Source organism: Equus asinus, chromosome 23 (genome assembly GCF_041296235.1).
Source record: "Equus asinus isolate D_3611 breed Donkey chromosome 23, EquAss-T2T_v2, whole genome shotgun sequence".
Classification (NCBI taxonomy): Eukaryota; Metazoa; Chordata; class Mammalia; order Perissodactyla; family Equidae; genus Equus; species Equus asinus.
Window position 1 is genome coordinate 38,113,722 of NC_091812.1, and position 15,577 is coordinate 38,129,298.

Consider the following 15,577-nt stretch of genomic DNA (forward strand, 5'->3'; position numbering starts at 1 on the left):
TTTACGATAAATCAGTTTACTAGCATTCAAAGGTGTAAGTGCTTGACAATCATTAAACAAATATTTTTCTCGAGTTCATGTAACAGAATGTAAAGGGAACGACTCCAAGTACTTTTGCCATTTAGCCAAGTCTTAATCTTCGTCAAATTGCCTTAGCACTTCAGATTTTACAATTAACTAATTGATGAACAGTTTCCTTTTCTTTGGCGTTTTTCACTGCTTGGCTTCTTTCCATATATCTTTAGCGCAGGTTTGAAACCAGTGTGAACATGCACTCCTGGCAAGTGCATTTCTAGAACTATAAAAGAAAGGCTTAAAGTCTTTGTTTTTCCTCCTCCCTTGTTCTGCTCTGGGTTTGTTGCCTATTCAGTAAAACAGAAGACATAATCAATTAAAAAAAAAAAAGCAAGAACAAAGAAAGTAAAATAGAACCCAAGGGAAGTAGGAAGAGAAAAAGAAGTGGGGAAATTAAACTTTCACAGTTACAAGTTAACTCGAGAAGTTAAATTCCAGGAACAAAGTTAAGCAAGGTGGCCACCTGCCTGTTTCAAATGTTCCCAGAGTCAAAGAAAATGAGAGTCCATCTGAAGATGCTCTGTTGATGCTGTGGCAACCTAGGCTCCTCACCCAGTATGGCAGCTCGGCTGCCACAGCTAGAGGCTCAAAACTAAGAGCTCAAAATCTTTTTGAAGGTCAAATGCAGAAAAGAAAAAGCGTCATGAACAAAAAAGAGGAATTCTGCTTGGAATGACAAAGCGATTTCAAACCAAACCTCTTAAAAACTACAATACTACAAGACACACAAAAACACACACCTGGTCAAATGTGACTCCTAAGTTTTGAAAATGAGCCATATGCTGTATGCTACATACAGCGAAGGTACTAATGTTCTCCATAGACATATCATGAATTCCCAAGCCCATTTCCAAGAGTTTTAAATGCAGTAAGACTAGCCCATCATCACAAACTATTCACATTGAATGTTGAGCCATTCTTCAATAGATTCTGGTTAGCTTTGACTCAACTGTTTGGTTCCGGGTCTTTAGTAAGATCACGGATTTATGGACTGAAGAAGTAGGGAAATGTTCTATAGACTGCTTTAAACCGATTGTTAATTTAATGTGCTAGAATAAATGTTCATATATCAAAAATTTGGCAAATCAAACCGACATTTGTGCAGACAAATCTAGCCATGCTTTTTCATGTATATATCTAATACAAAATATTTATGCACATCGATAACATTGGACATTGGCATATTTCATGTATACATATGTAGCTGTACTTGAAACCTCTGTAAGATTTGGCCAGCCCGTCAAATAAGTTCTTTTTGTGTGAGGAAGAAGACCCTGAGCTAACATCTGTTGCCAATCTTCCTCTTTTTTGCTTGAGGAAAATCGTTGCTGAGCTAACATCTGTGCCAATATCCCTCTATTTTATGCGGGATGCCACCCCAGCATGGCTTGACAAGCGGTGCTAGGTCCATGCCTGGGATCCAAACCTGTGAACCCTGGGCTGTCAAAATGGAGTGTGTGAACTTAACCACTATACCACCGGGCTGGCCCCCTCAAATAAGTTTTATTCTCATTTCCTAGGGTCTCAAAAAGCAGAGGCCTTGTTTTCTCCAAGAGTAATACCCAAAGCAACTGATAAAAGGCCGCCAACACCAGGAGGACATTAAAATGTCTTGACAACTGACCCTCTGGAAATATTTGCTTACTGTCCTTTCCCCTGCATTTGGATCAAATGAGAACTGTCAAGTTTAAAAAGCTATACGGGGGGGCCAGCCCAGTGGCGCAGCGGTTAAGTGCACACGTTCTGCTTCGGTGGCTGGGGTTCACCGGTTCGGATCCTGGGTGCGGACATGGCACCGCTTGGCACGCCATGCTGTGGTAGGCATCCCACATATAAAGTAGAGGAAGATGGGCACAGATGTTAGCTCAGGGCCAGTCTTCCTCAGAGAAAAAAAAAAAAGAGGAGGATTGGCAGCAGTTAGCTCAGGGCTAATCTTCCTTGGGGGGAAAAAAAAAGTTATACAGGGGCCCACCCAGTGGGCTAGTGGTTAAGTTAGTGCACTCTGCTTCAGTGGCCCAGGGTTTGCTGGTTTGGATCCTGGGCGCAGACCTAGCACTGCTTGTGAAGCCATGCTGAGTCAGTGTCCCACACAGAAGAACTAGAAGGACTCACAACTAGCATATACAATTATGTACTAGGGCTTTGGGGAGAAAAAAAAAAAAAGAGGAAGATTGGCAACAGATGTTAGATCAGGGCCAATCTTCTTTACCAAAAAAAGCATACCTTTAAAAAAATAAATAAAAGCAATCAGGCAAATTAAAAAAAACAGTTGTACAAGTTTCTCCCTTCTCCTGTTATGTATCAGTAAATTCTTAATTCTTTATGGCTTGTTAATACTCTTAAAAAGAAAAAAACAGTCTGCTGCCAAAGCCTGGCTCTGGAATCAGATGGGGGAGGGAGTGGGATCTGCAATCCACAGAACATAGAAAATTCCCATTGTCTGGAATGTGGAGCTGCTGGGACTTTCCCTTTCACATTCACAGCATGACAGCAAGAGCTTTCCACATGTGAGGATGATAACCAATTACGTTTGCACAAGTGCATCACCATCATAAAGAGTGGAAAATGCACAAAAATCCAGGCTAAGAAAGTAAATGAAAAAAATAACTTCCATTTCCATATTAACCCTTTCTTATTTTTCACCACATTCATGAAATTTTCCAAATGCAGACTCACCTATTATCCAAACCCAGGCAGAAGGAAGCTGGTCTGGGAGTGCCATCCCATCCTCCCCCACCCCATGGTTGACAAACATTAATGGTCATTCTTACAAGTTGGTTTACTGATGTGAAATTTTTCTTAGAGACCTAGGGCTTCCTTTTAAAATGCAAAGACAACAATGACTGTTCCGTTAAGAAATCCACATGCACCCTGTTACCTGCTTAAGGGGGAAGCATTTCCTTTGAGTCTAAATCAAGTTAATAAATTTAAGATAACTTGGAGGGCTGGGTGCACTAAAGTTTTGGCAGAAGTCCAGAACTAAAAGAACTAATGCATTATTTTACTTTGTTTCTTTATGAGAAAAAACAGTCTGCTGCCAAACCCAGCTCAGGAATCAGACAGGGAGGAGGGAGGGGGATAACTTGCAGTTCATTGATAAAGCTAAACACAGGTGATCCTAGGAGAATTTTTCTCATGTGATCATTCCCTTTAACCAGAGCGAAGGGCCTAGAGAAGGGAAGTTGATGTGGCTGGGTCTGCTTTTGCCGTCATTACCTGAATAGAGGTCAGGCCCAGGCCCTGGGGAGCGTCCCACAACCCCGTCGGCAGCATCTCGTGGGGAAGTGGCTGGCTGCAGGGGCTGCACGGTGAGGCAATCCGTGAGCAGGTCAGGATGGAGCTCTGCACTGGACCGCAACTAAGAGAAGGAGAAAACAGAAGACAGATGGGAAAGGAAAGCTGTTCCTTGGAATACTTTCCTGGAAAGGCATTATGCCCTAAGGTTCAGTGCAATTCAACCCACAAGTATTTATCAAGCAGCAACTATGGTTCAGGCACTGGGCTTAAGAGAGTCAATAAAAGAGGGTGAGTTCTCCAGCCCTAAGCAGCCCTGGCAGGTGCTTCAGGAAAAATGTGGCCACAGGCGGTTTTGACTTCAGTCCTTGATATTTCCACTTCTGAGAACCAAACTTCCTGTTATGTTTCCTCTTATTTGCTCTGTATCTTATCAGAACTTGTAGTGATAACATAAACAAACTCAAGTATATTTAGTCCAGATTGGAAAGTGCTTTTAAAATACAGAGATACTACCATGAAAATATCTTGGAGATAATTAAGAAATGTTCATTAAGATTTGATACCTATAGATTTTACATGAGAGGAAATTTCAAAATATTACGGAGCATGATTAAAAGAAAAACCAATGTCATTAGCAGCAACAAAACCCCAACAGTAAGTTATATGAAAAAACAATTTACATCTCCATTTTATCACAATGACAAATCCTTTATATATTAAAGAATTACATGTAAAAAAATCAAGCCATAAAAATGTTAGAATAAAGTATAGGTGAAAAGTTATCTGATCTCTTCATGAAAAAGAATTTTCTAGGTGTAATTTGAATGGAAATAATGAAAGCTTTTGTTACTTAAAAATATTAACTTTCTGCTTATATAAAAACATAATACCTTTAAAAAACCTAGAAATATATTTGTTACAGATATTATAAATAATTATCATCTTCAGTGTTTAAAGAGAGCGTATAAAATTGATTCTGTCTTTATCAAGACAAAACTAAACTTTTTAGATACAGGGCTGGGGTATTCTTACTTATGCAACAAATACTTATTGGGTGTCAAACACTCGCCTTAGGCACTAAGGACATGTCCTGTGGAACTTACACTCTAGAGAGGAAGACAAGGAACAAATAAAATATGTACAATATCAGCTGGTGAAAAATGCTATGGAGAAAAGTGATGCAGAGAAGGAGACAGTGAGTAGGGATAAGGGATGGCAACTCGTAGAGTTGGGGGGATCAGAGAAAGCCTGTTGGAGACGGCACTTGTAAAAAGCCTTGAAAGAAGTGAGGGAGTGAGTCCTACAAATATATGGGAGAAGAACCTGCCTGCCCCGTAGTGTGCCTGGACTATCTGAGGAATAGGAAGGCTGGAGTGGAGTAAGCTTGGGGCCTGGAGAAGAGAAATACAAGATGAAACCAGAGGTGTAAGCAGGCGGAGAGAGGGAGTAAGTTTTGTGGTCCTTTCTCCCTCCCTCCCAGATTATTAGACCAAGAAAGGGCCTTCCAGATCGTTTAAGGCTCTTAAACATCCTCCAGTCCAGGAAGTATCTAATGGATGAGGCAGGAGGCACACAGCAGAATCTCCTGGGTGGGGACTGCCTCGCTGTGCAGCCCTTGACATGAAGAGAAAATTTTAAAAAGGAGAAACAGAAATGACAATTAACATAAAAAGTGTTTAGCACACTTGCAAGAAGTGTTAAAATTTTTTTTTACTTATCAAATTATCAAAAACTTCTTTTTTTTATTGTGGTAACATTGGTTTTTAGTTATCAGAAACTTTAAAAAAGAAATAGTGGTAGTGAAGGGACAGTGAGAGAGGCATTCTTAAACACTGTTGGTAGGAGCGTACATTAGTACAAACTTTCTAGATGGTATCTGGTAAGATTTTTTCAAGCCCCATAATTAAAACCATTTGATCTTACAGTCTGTCTTAGGAAACAGCCAGAAAGGTGAAGGAAGATTTATGCCCAATGTTCTAATGATATATAGCATTATTTATAGCAATATAAAAAATTAGGAAACATTACTTAAACGTCCACAATTAGGGCTAATAAATTATCTTCTACTAATGTGATGGAATATCATGCAACCATTAAATGATGTTCATGAAGATAAAAGCAAAATACAAAATTATATATACAAAATAACAATTGAATAAAAACACATACACAAAGTACTACAAGGAAATGTAATCCAATATCAAAACTGATTTTTGTTCCCAGCGGCAATATCATGAATTTATTTACTCTGCTTTTTAAAAATCTTTTCCTCTGCTTTCCAAATTTTCTACATACTAATGATATGTTGGAGCTAGCTTGCACCAATCCAAGAGCACCAATTGTGTGTATCTTTTCCAAACTTTCCATGCAATAATGTTAGATTGAGAACTTGAAATTGGTCCTAGTAAGAATATTTACACCGTGGAAACTGGCAAATGCTACAAACTGAGGATTTTTCATCTGGAGAGCTGGTTGTTAATCACTACCAGCACACCACTGACGATGACTATGAACAATGCTCTGATCAAGAAGAAAACCACACACATACATACAAGGATCAGTAAGCTACTATTCAGAAAGCAGTATTTCTTGGATCTCTAAAAGCTTCATGAAGAGACAAACGTGTGTCCAGGTCTTAGTCCAAGAATATGAAAGTGGCATAATGACCCTAAGCATAGGGAAGGAGCATTTAACACATGTAATGAATGAGACATACTTATATTATAATTTCCTCAGCTTTGCCACATTGGAATCTCTGACCAAGACTATCTGAGTTAATGCCTAACCCTCTCAGGGCCTTTGGAAGGTATGTTTGTTATTTTGGTACTAACCTAACACATGCTGCAAAAGAAAAACTGGAAAAAAAATCAAGGCTTAGAATGAGTTCTGGTGATCACTTTTAATTTATCTTCCATCGTTAAAATGTGATCTGGGGCCCACATGTTCTACTAAGCATAGACACGAAGGTCTCTCTGCTTCTTATTACCAACTACTCTAGGGTTTTACAGTTATCAGTACCGATGAGGTCTTTCCAAGGAATTTCACGGCCATGGTTTCTCCTGCAGTCAAAGGCAGGCAATTCAACAAGTATTCATGTTTTCCAAGAGTGTGATTCCATATGACTTTGTGGTGAGAGTTAATTTCGTTTTCTCTGGGATTAGGCATGGTTCTAGAAAGTGCTTCTTAAATTGAACAAGCCTTGAGGACCTTATGCAAAATTTCCAAAGGAGGGCCATATGCATAGAAATGCAATAATGATATATAAGCTTAATATCCATTTCTCCCTCCCTCCCAGATTAGTAGACCAGGAAAGGGCCTTCCAGGTCATTTAAGTCTCTTAAATATTCCCTAGTCCTGGAATTATCTAATGGGTGGGGCAGAAGGCACATAGCAGAATCTCCTGGGAGGGATGTCTTTCAATATAACACGGTTTTATATTTGAAGTAAGAAACCCAACTATTTATATAAAACAAATTACATAATGTATATTTCAACAACATCTTCTTAGCTGTTAGGAAGATAAAAAAGATATAGGACAATTTTTCAGTGGGGGATGGTCTCTTACTGTGGTTCTCAAACCTGGGCATGCATCAGAATCAGCCCGAGCTGCTGATTCAGTAGGTCTGAGGTACACTTCTAACAAGTTCCCAGGTGATGCTGCTGTTCATCTCAGGACCACACTTTCAGAACCACTGGTCTCTGAGAATCCTGATAAGGAGAGCTGAGATTTTTCTGGTTATGGGAAGAGGAAATAAATTGTGGAAATAGGAAATTATAACATATGAACCTCATGTAACCATTTCTTATTATGTCTCTCTTCAGATCTCATAATAATAAATTGTCTTAAAAACAATTTGGATGTATATTTTCTTTCACAGTGACAAAAAGGGTTAAAAAAATGCAATCCAGTTCAAAACCTGCTCTTAGGAGAGAACAAAGGATTTGCCTTTTATGACGCCCTTACTGTTCTTTATGGAAAGAAGTGGAATTGAACCTGCTTATCACCAATTCACCTATTTTAAAGGGCTGCTGTGTTGTATAACACCAGGAACTTAATTATTCATGCTGTAATCCATGTGAGTGGAGCCCCTGGAGTTGTCCAACTCAGCTGCCCTAACCACACTGTATTAGTTCCAGAGTGGCACTGCCCTTCTCTATCCTTCTCATTCATTGGCTGAAGAAATATTTCTTGGTCCTCAACCATATGCCAGGCACTGTTCTAGGGGCTTAAAATACATCAGCCATCAAAACAAAGATCCTGGGACCAGGCCAGTGGCACAGTGGTTAAGTTCGCACGTTCTGCTTCGGCAGCCCGGGGTTCGCTGGTTCGAATCCTGGGTGTGGACGTGGCACCACTTGGCAAGCCATGCTGTGGTAGGTGTCCCACATATAAAGTAGAGAAGGTGGGCTCAGGGCCAGTCTTCCTCAGCAAAAAGAGGAGGATTGGCAGCAGATGTTAGCTCAGGGCTAATCTTCCTCAAAAAAACAAAAGAAAACAAAACAAAACACAAAACAAAGATTCTCACTGAGGAGTTATGCTCTTGAGGAGGGACTAAACAGTAAATAAACTAAATAAGTAAACTATATAGAAGGTGGTAAGTGCTATGGAAAAAAGAAAACAAGAGTGGGATTGAGAATGCTGGGGAGAACTGTGGCCTCGCTGAGAAGAGGTAGTCGAGCCCAGAGTGAAGGCGTTGAAAGAATTAGCTAAGTGCACATTCGGGGAAAAGAGCTCAGGAGGCAAGAACTGCAAGGAGGCCGCTGCTGTGGCTGGAGTTGGTGTGACCTAGAGAGAGGAGGAAATGAGGTCTGAGAGCAGGGGTGGGGGCAGAGCCAGATCAGGCAGGATGTAGCCCTCAACTGGGACTCTGGCTTTTAGTCTTAGTGCAGTAGGGCACCCTTGAAGGTCTCTGCCATTTGTTCCTGGGAGACTTATCTCATCCCCATTAGTATCCACAGCCTCACAGGCACTTTGCCCCACTTCTTTGAGAGCCCACATGAACTGTGAGGTAAGGCTACTTCTGTGTCAATTCAGCCGGGCTACAGCACCCAAAGATTCAAACACTAGGTGTTGCTGTGAAGGAATTCTGTAGATGGAGTTAACAGCTACAGTGGGTTGACTTTAAGTAAAGCAGATTATTTTCTACAATCTGGGTGGGCCTCATCCAATCAGTGAAAGGCCTCGGGAACAAAAGAAACTAAGGTTTCCCAGAAAAAGAAGAAATTCCTCTTCTGGACTGAAGCATCAGCTCCTCCTAGAGTTCTCAGTCCTACAGATTTCTTTTTTTTTGTTTTAAAGATTTTATTTTTTTCATTTTTATCCCCAAAGCCCCCCGGTACATAGTTGTATATATTCTTCGTTGTGGGTCCTTCTGCATGTGGGACGCTGCCTCAGCGTGGTTTGATGAGCAGTGCCATGTCCACGCCCAGGATTCAAACCAACGAAACACTGGGCCGCCTGCAGCGGAGCGTGCGAACTTAACCACTCGGCCACGGGGCCAGCCCTGGTCCTACAGATTTCTGACTTGCCAGTCCCCACAATTACATAAGCCAATTCCTTGAAACCAATTAATCTCTGTCCTCCTGGCTTTATTTCTCTGGAGAAGCTTGACTGATACAGATCCCAGCAGAATGCACTTTGAAAGCCACTACCACATGACGATCATTTCAGGTTAGGAAGGAGAGAGCATCACACAGATGAACCCCACAGAAATGTGCACTGGATGTGCACAGTCACCAGGACACACTTTTAAAGACTGCATTTCTATTCAATAAATATATATGGAATCTCTATAGTGTGCTTGATAATTGTGTGCCTCACAATAACCCGATAAGGTGCATATTTTGTGATTTCCCTTTTAGAGATGAAAAAGCTAGAATGACCCAGCTAGTAAAGGTCAGGCTTGAATTAGGGTGTCAGAATCCAAAGTCAGGCCCTCTGAAGTCACATTATGCTACCTCAAGAAATATAACCCACCTCCAACATTCTCCTTTCCCCCACCACGCTGCACAAACTCACACGACTTTCCGTTTCCTCTGCGGACTTCTTAATATTTTAGCCAGGAGCCTATCATTCAGACCTTGGTCTAGCTGGGGAAAGAGCAAAGGGTCCTCAAGTTCTCTGGAAAAGTTTCTAGCATATCTCATTAGTACTGTGTAGATTCTGACACAATGCCCTTGTCGACGAAAATAATCCGTAACCAATCTATAAATGAAAATTTGGGTGAGTTTATTCTGAGCTGAAATCTGAGGACCATGGCCCGGGGCCTTTCTTCCTGAAGGAAGAAAGAGCACCAAAGAAGTGAGGTGTATAGAGTGGTTATATACCCCCAAGCAGGACGTTTCACATATGATTGAAATGTCCCTCCCATAATAGTCACAAGATTGCCCTGTCAGCACAGCGCTTGATGGACACAGCAGGTAGTGGGTCTGCTATCTCAGACGGGGTAGCAGGAGGCAAGTCTATTGTCTCGAGCTGGGCGGTCACATGTGAGTGCAGCAATCAGTTTCTAGCCTAAGGAAAGATGCTTAATCCTTAAGGAGATGCCAACGTTGGGAGGGGGAGGGAAGTTGCACCTTTATCTCAAGGGCCTTTGTTCTTGCCATAGGGAATATCTAAAGCAGATATACAATGCATGCTCAACAGCCAGGTCAGGCCCTTTTGGAAAGACAAGGTCAGGCCGAATTAGGTTTATACCAAATGGCTTCCTCATATTCTCCAATACATCCTATTGCTTGTCATTTTTATTTGTCACCCTTCAGGGAAAGGGGTCTTTGTTGGAGATGGAGAAACAGAACAGACCACTGCTATTTGGTTTCCACTGTCCCGTCCCCTAGAGGTTTGTCTACCTGGTTCAGTCCTAGGCCAATAATATGAATGTGTGCAGTTGAGAAAAATAAAGCACAGCACATGTAGTTCCCTAAAATCTGTATCCTAAACATAATGCAGTGGCCCCAGGACACCTGAAATGAGATGATCTTGACCCAGGGTCTCCCCAACTGCAGTACCCCCCACCAAGAGAAGACACCTTTTCTCTCTCTCCTGATCCTCCGACTCCCTGCTCCTCCCTTGAGTCCTCTTCCTCTTCCCATCCCTTCCCTGACATTCTCCTGGGTCCTCACTCCTGTCTCTGGGGCAAGACTTTGTGGGGACAATACTCACTTCTCTGTGCTTCCCCATCCTTTAGATGTGGAGTCAGGGAAGGCCTCTTCAAGGAGAGGACATTATGGCTGGGATCTGAATGAAGTCAGACAGCAAGACATGCAGCAAGAGCATTTTACATAGATAGAACAGAAAGGAAAGAAATCTAAGGCAGGAGCAAGCTGATGGGTTCTCAAAACAGCTATCTGGAAAGGAGCATGCTCGAAAGGCAGCAAAGGGAAGGGTGTGGACAAGAGGGTGGAGAAACAGCCAGAGGTCACATCCTGTCTGGCCTCCAGCACAGGAAGATTTAGCATTTGATTTTGTGGTAAAGGTGAGCTAATGGGAGGGACGGAGCAGGAAAGCAACTGCTTTGTCTTCTATCGTAAAAGTATCACGCTGATTATTGTGTGGAAAACAGACATCAGGAGGACTAGTATGCCCAGTTAGGGGCTACTTCAACAATACAGATGAGAGATGCCGATGTTTCAGAGTCAGAGGTGGTGAGAATCGGTCAGTTTCTGTTTTAAGGGTGGAGCTGAATGAGGTGTGGAATATGAGAGAGAAGATCAAAGGGAATCTAGGATGGTCTCATGTTTTGGCCTGAGGAACAGCAAAGGAAAAGAGAAGAGTAGGTGGAGGTGAATCAGCAGTTTGGTCTTGGACATGTTAACTGCGATGATCCCTGGACATCCAGGCGGAGAGAAGCCGCAGGCAGCTGGATATCAGAGGGCGTGGTTCAGGGAGAAGAAGCTATCCTTCTCCCTCCAGGCTCTCTTCCCTCCACAGTCCATCCTGGGATTTCAGATAGACTCTCCTAAAATAGAGTTGATTATGCCATATCCAAGAAACAAATGTCCTCTCCTCTTGTTTAGCACACAAGTCCCAAAAGGCTAAGACAAGAAGAGCCTCCATGCTGTGATTCCACAACGTGCCATGGACAGATATTTCCCCTAGGCCTCAACAAAAGCACTGCTCCTTTCAAGAGCACTGCCTCACTGTCCGCAAACATCTCATTTATCATGTTGTTTATTCCTCCTGCCTGGAATGCCTTCCCTCCTCCCACTCTAACGCTTCCAAGATCCCGTTTTCAGCTCCCCTCCTTAATGAAGGCGCTCTGACCAGGCCAGCCCACACTGGGCTTCCCATGCTACAGGGAGAGCTGCAGAGTCTGCTTTCAACAGTCCTACAATGGGACATGTGGACTGGGCTTTGTTTCTCATTATGAGTTTAGTCGGCACAATTGTGTTGTAAAGTTCACGAGGATCTAGCTGACTGACTGCCTTTTAAACTTTTAAAACCCCACAGCACCTGGCAGCGTGGGACCCACATCCGGGTAAATCATTGGATTTGTAAGAATGAGACACAATTCTTTATCTAAAGGAGGTTACAATCCCTAGCGATGTGTGGATATGTCCAAAAAATACAGTGAGGCCATGTCTTAATTACCCCTCCCAATGGAGAATTTTAACAGACACAGGTAACAGTAACCATAGTGGAGAGGCTGCTTATGCTCTGCCCAGATCCCCTCTGATCTATCTGATTAGCTCCACACCTCCCCTCCCCCAGCTTTGGTGGGCCCATCCCCCCGCTTCTGTGTATTTTACAGCTAACAGCTAGTAGCATCCCCTCCAACACACACGTGAATGACTAGCCTGTGTTCCTTTCCCACAAAGTGGGACAAACTCTAAGTAAGTTATACTCCAGAGCTCCCATTGGAGCTCTGCCTAGATCACCCTGCTTAGATTCTTTTCCTTCCTTCGTTCCTCTACTGGATTCTCCTGGAAGCACTTCTTTAACAACTCATGTGCACCTGAATCCTTGGCTCACAGTTGGCTTCCCAGAGCACCCAACTTGGTAAACATTGCAAAATTCATTTGATTTGGCTCAGGACCACTGGGAGCTGAACAGCAGCACTCAAGGATGCTCACATGCTCATTGTTCCCTTCTCTTCAGTACCTGCTCTGCCCACACACCAGGGGTATGGTAACTAGATATTTAACGAAAGTAGGGTGTTCTGGGACATTATGGATAATACTAAAAGCATAACTGTGGAGCCTAAATTAAAAACAAAACCCTATTTTACAATAATAATCAGCATTCAAAGAGGCCTCCCATGTCACTGGGTCTAAACCTCTACCTTATGCATCACCTCCCTACAGCAACCCCAGTAAGGGGCCCTGAGAGTCGGCTTGACTCTCTGTAGCAATGGACGACTTCATCTTGGCAGTTAGCTTCAATTTTAGACAGTTGCAATTGTCAGGAAGTTTTTTGCCTACTGAATCCTGATCTAGCTCTCAGCAACTATTAGGATTACATGCACCCGTCTGTTCATAAACCTGCAGTAACGCTCAGGATCTTCCTAGGGAGAAATGAAACATCTCTGAGTCTCAAAAGCCAATCTGTGAGTCTTTTTAGCGTTAACGATCTTGATCTTCAACGACCCATTTTAGGGCTTAATTTCTCAGCCTATTCAGGTGCAAGTAAACAAATTGGCTCCTTAGCTTCTGTACAATCTCCCATTATGAAATATTTGCTCCAAATGATAGTTTTTCAATGTTAATAATGAAATCAACCATCAAGGCTTGACAAGGTTCCTGCATTCTGAAATTTGAGCTGCTTTCCTTAACAATGCAGGGATTTTTCCTAATATATAAAAACAAGGCACCGTCAACTGTGATTTGTATTTGTTTTTTTGTTCAAGACTATTCTGTTAATGTTTATAAGCTCTCAAAACAAGAGATGGAAATTCTACTCCCGTCATTTTCTCATTTCAGATATGATTGAATAATCGTCCAAGATTAAGTGAGTCAAGTGGAAATAATTAGGAAAGGGAAAAAGGCCCAGATTCTTCAATTTTCAGTTCCATTACATTTTATTCCAAGAGCAAAGGCATTTTGTTAGTCTGAAGCGAGACATACTTCCAAAGAAAAGGAGGCACAATCAAAGGCCTTTTGTTTTCCCTTTCTCCAATGAGCATGGTCTATCCCGGCTATGCATGTTTATGCATCACCTTGTAGGGATTCTTTTGTTCTCGAGAAATCAAATGCCACCAAAACATATTTCTGAAGAAACTCAGCCAGAAGGAAGATAAGATTTTTTTCTAGAGGGTTAGTTTACTACCAGAATATTCTCATCAAGCATTCCCTATGACACTTCAAGCAATGTGGATCTCAGGGAATTAACTCATTGCCAAAAGGCTTAAAAATAATTACAATGAATTAACCTATTATATTAATTACAATTAATTTCCAGTTGAATTTAAAAATTCTCTCTCTAGGGGATTCCTTAGCACTGACATTTATGAAGTGGCTTTGGTGTATCATAGGTAATTAATCTCCAACAATCTGCTAGCAAATTCATTTCCTTTGGGAATGACCAATTTGCAAAGAGGAAAAGAAATGAGAATGAAGACTTAGAAAAACAGTACTAGAACAAATCTCTTTGGGAACATGAGGTACTGTCCAACCGGGCACCCTGAACTTCTATATAGGGGATACCTATTTGGTTAGCAGTGACTCCTAAGGCCAAACTTTTATCAATAGCTGATTAATGAACATGCCAAAATATCTGAATAGACACATGTGCTCAATAAGAGACATGAAAAATCAGTGCCAGTATAGACATAACAAAACTACTGGTTATTTAATAAAAAATGGCGATTGGTGAGAACTGTTCACAGAACAGTTCTGGGCCACAAAATGACAATGGGGCTTGAAAAGGTTAGTTTCTGAATATAAGAGCCATCAGAAATAAAGAGCATCACATATGAAAAAAGATTTAGGGATTTTACTTGATGGTAAGTTTTATTTAAGCCACACTGTAAACTCCCTGAGGGGAGGGAACTCAGTTATCTTGTGCACCACTTTACCTCTTAGGCCTAGCATAGTTTTGGGCACACAGTAAGGTTTCAGTAAATATGTGATGAATGAATGAATGAAGAATATAACATGGATTTTTTCATTTGACTCAATCATTCAGCTGGCTACCACATCCCCCACTTCAGTGCCATCTGAAAACTTGATAAAAACATTCTCTGGCACCAAAAATGATGTTAAATCTCCACCAAAGAGTGAGTTATCTCTGAAAACCAGCCCATGACCTATTGACATTAAGCAATTAATAATCACTTAAATAATAGCTTACCCATGATATAGATCATGAAAAAGAAGAGTGTAGGCTCTGGACCCAGAATACCTGGATTTGAGCTTTCATACCCTTACTTATGAAATGTTAGACAACCATGAGCAAGGTGTTTAACATCTCTTTAGTTGAGTTGCCTCTGTACAATGTGGATAATGGCACCTAATTTATAAGGTTGTTGTTAGGGATAACATGAGATAATAAAGTATTTCACCAATATAGTCAATGTTCAATACATGTTAATGACTATTTCTATTATTATTTTTTTTCATTAATATCTAGCGTGGAAGCATTGTAACACCATGTAACATGCACCTTTATTTTCCTTTTCTCTTATGTATCTTTAGATTTCCTTTTATCAACTTCTTCCTTTTGTATACCATAATGTGGCAATATGACAAAGGAAAAAGAATGAGGACTCTGGGGTCAAGTAGATGCCAGTTTAAATTTCAGTTCTGCCACCTACTAATATGTGGCCTTTGGCAAGCTATTTAACTTTGAAAGGCTTCAGTGCCATCCTGGGTAGAATGTGAGTGATAACACCAACTCTTTGGGATAATTATTACAGGGTTACATGAGGTGGCCCAAGGAAAGTGGCTAGTGTAGTATACAGTTAATCTGGTTTTTTTGCTCAAGATGTAGAAGCTATTGCTCAAGATGTAGAAGCTATTATGATTGTTAGGAGCGATACCTGTTAGAACCCCTGGGGTCTTGCTTAGCCTCATAAATAGAATCTGGAGCTGAAGAGCGTCCAAATCAAGATACAAGGCACAGTTTTCACAGATGAATATCAACCTGAAGTTATTCTGTCTCAGAAAAATGTAGCTGGCTTTCATTCTCTTGGAAAAATCCAAAATATATTAGAAACCAAAACCAACACAAAACATTTCAGAACACTTGGGGATGTTAATGCTTCATCTAGATGCTCTATTTACCAAAATCTGTACCACGATCTAGCTAGACAGAGTTGGGGAGTTGAGG

The 15,577-nt window shown here is 41.4% G+C and overlaps 1 protein-coding gene across 4 annotated transcripts in view; it reads right to left on the reverse strand.

Moving 5' to 3' along the window:
- The window catches only part of GLIS3 (GLIS family zinc finger 3), a 444,743-nt gene that overhangs the window by 62,575 nt on the left and 366,591 nt on the right, over positions 1-15,577 (reverse strand). For all 4 annotated transcript variants that reach the window (XM_044756597.2, XM_014827742.3, XM_070495571.1 and 1 more), the window contains one exon: positions 3,292-3,433. In XM_044756597.2, coding sequence (XP_044612532.1) covers positions 3,292-3,433 — 142 coding nt within the window. The remainder of the gene's footprint in view (positions 1-3,291; positions 3,434-15,577) is intronic.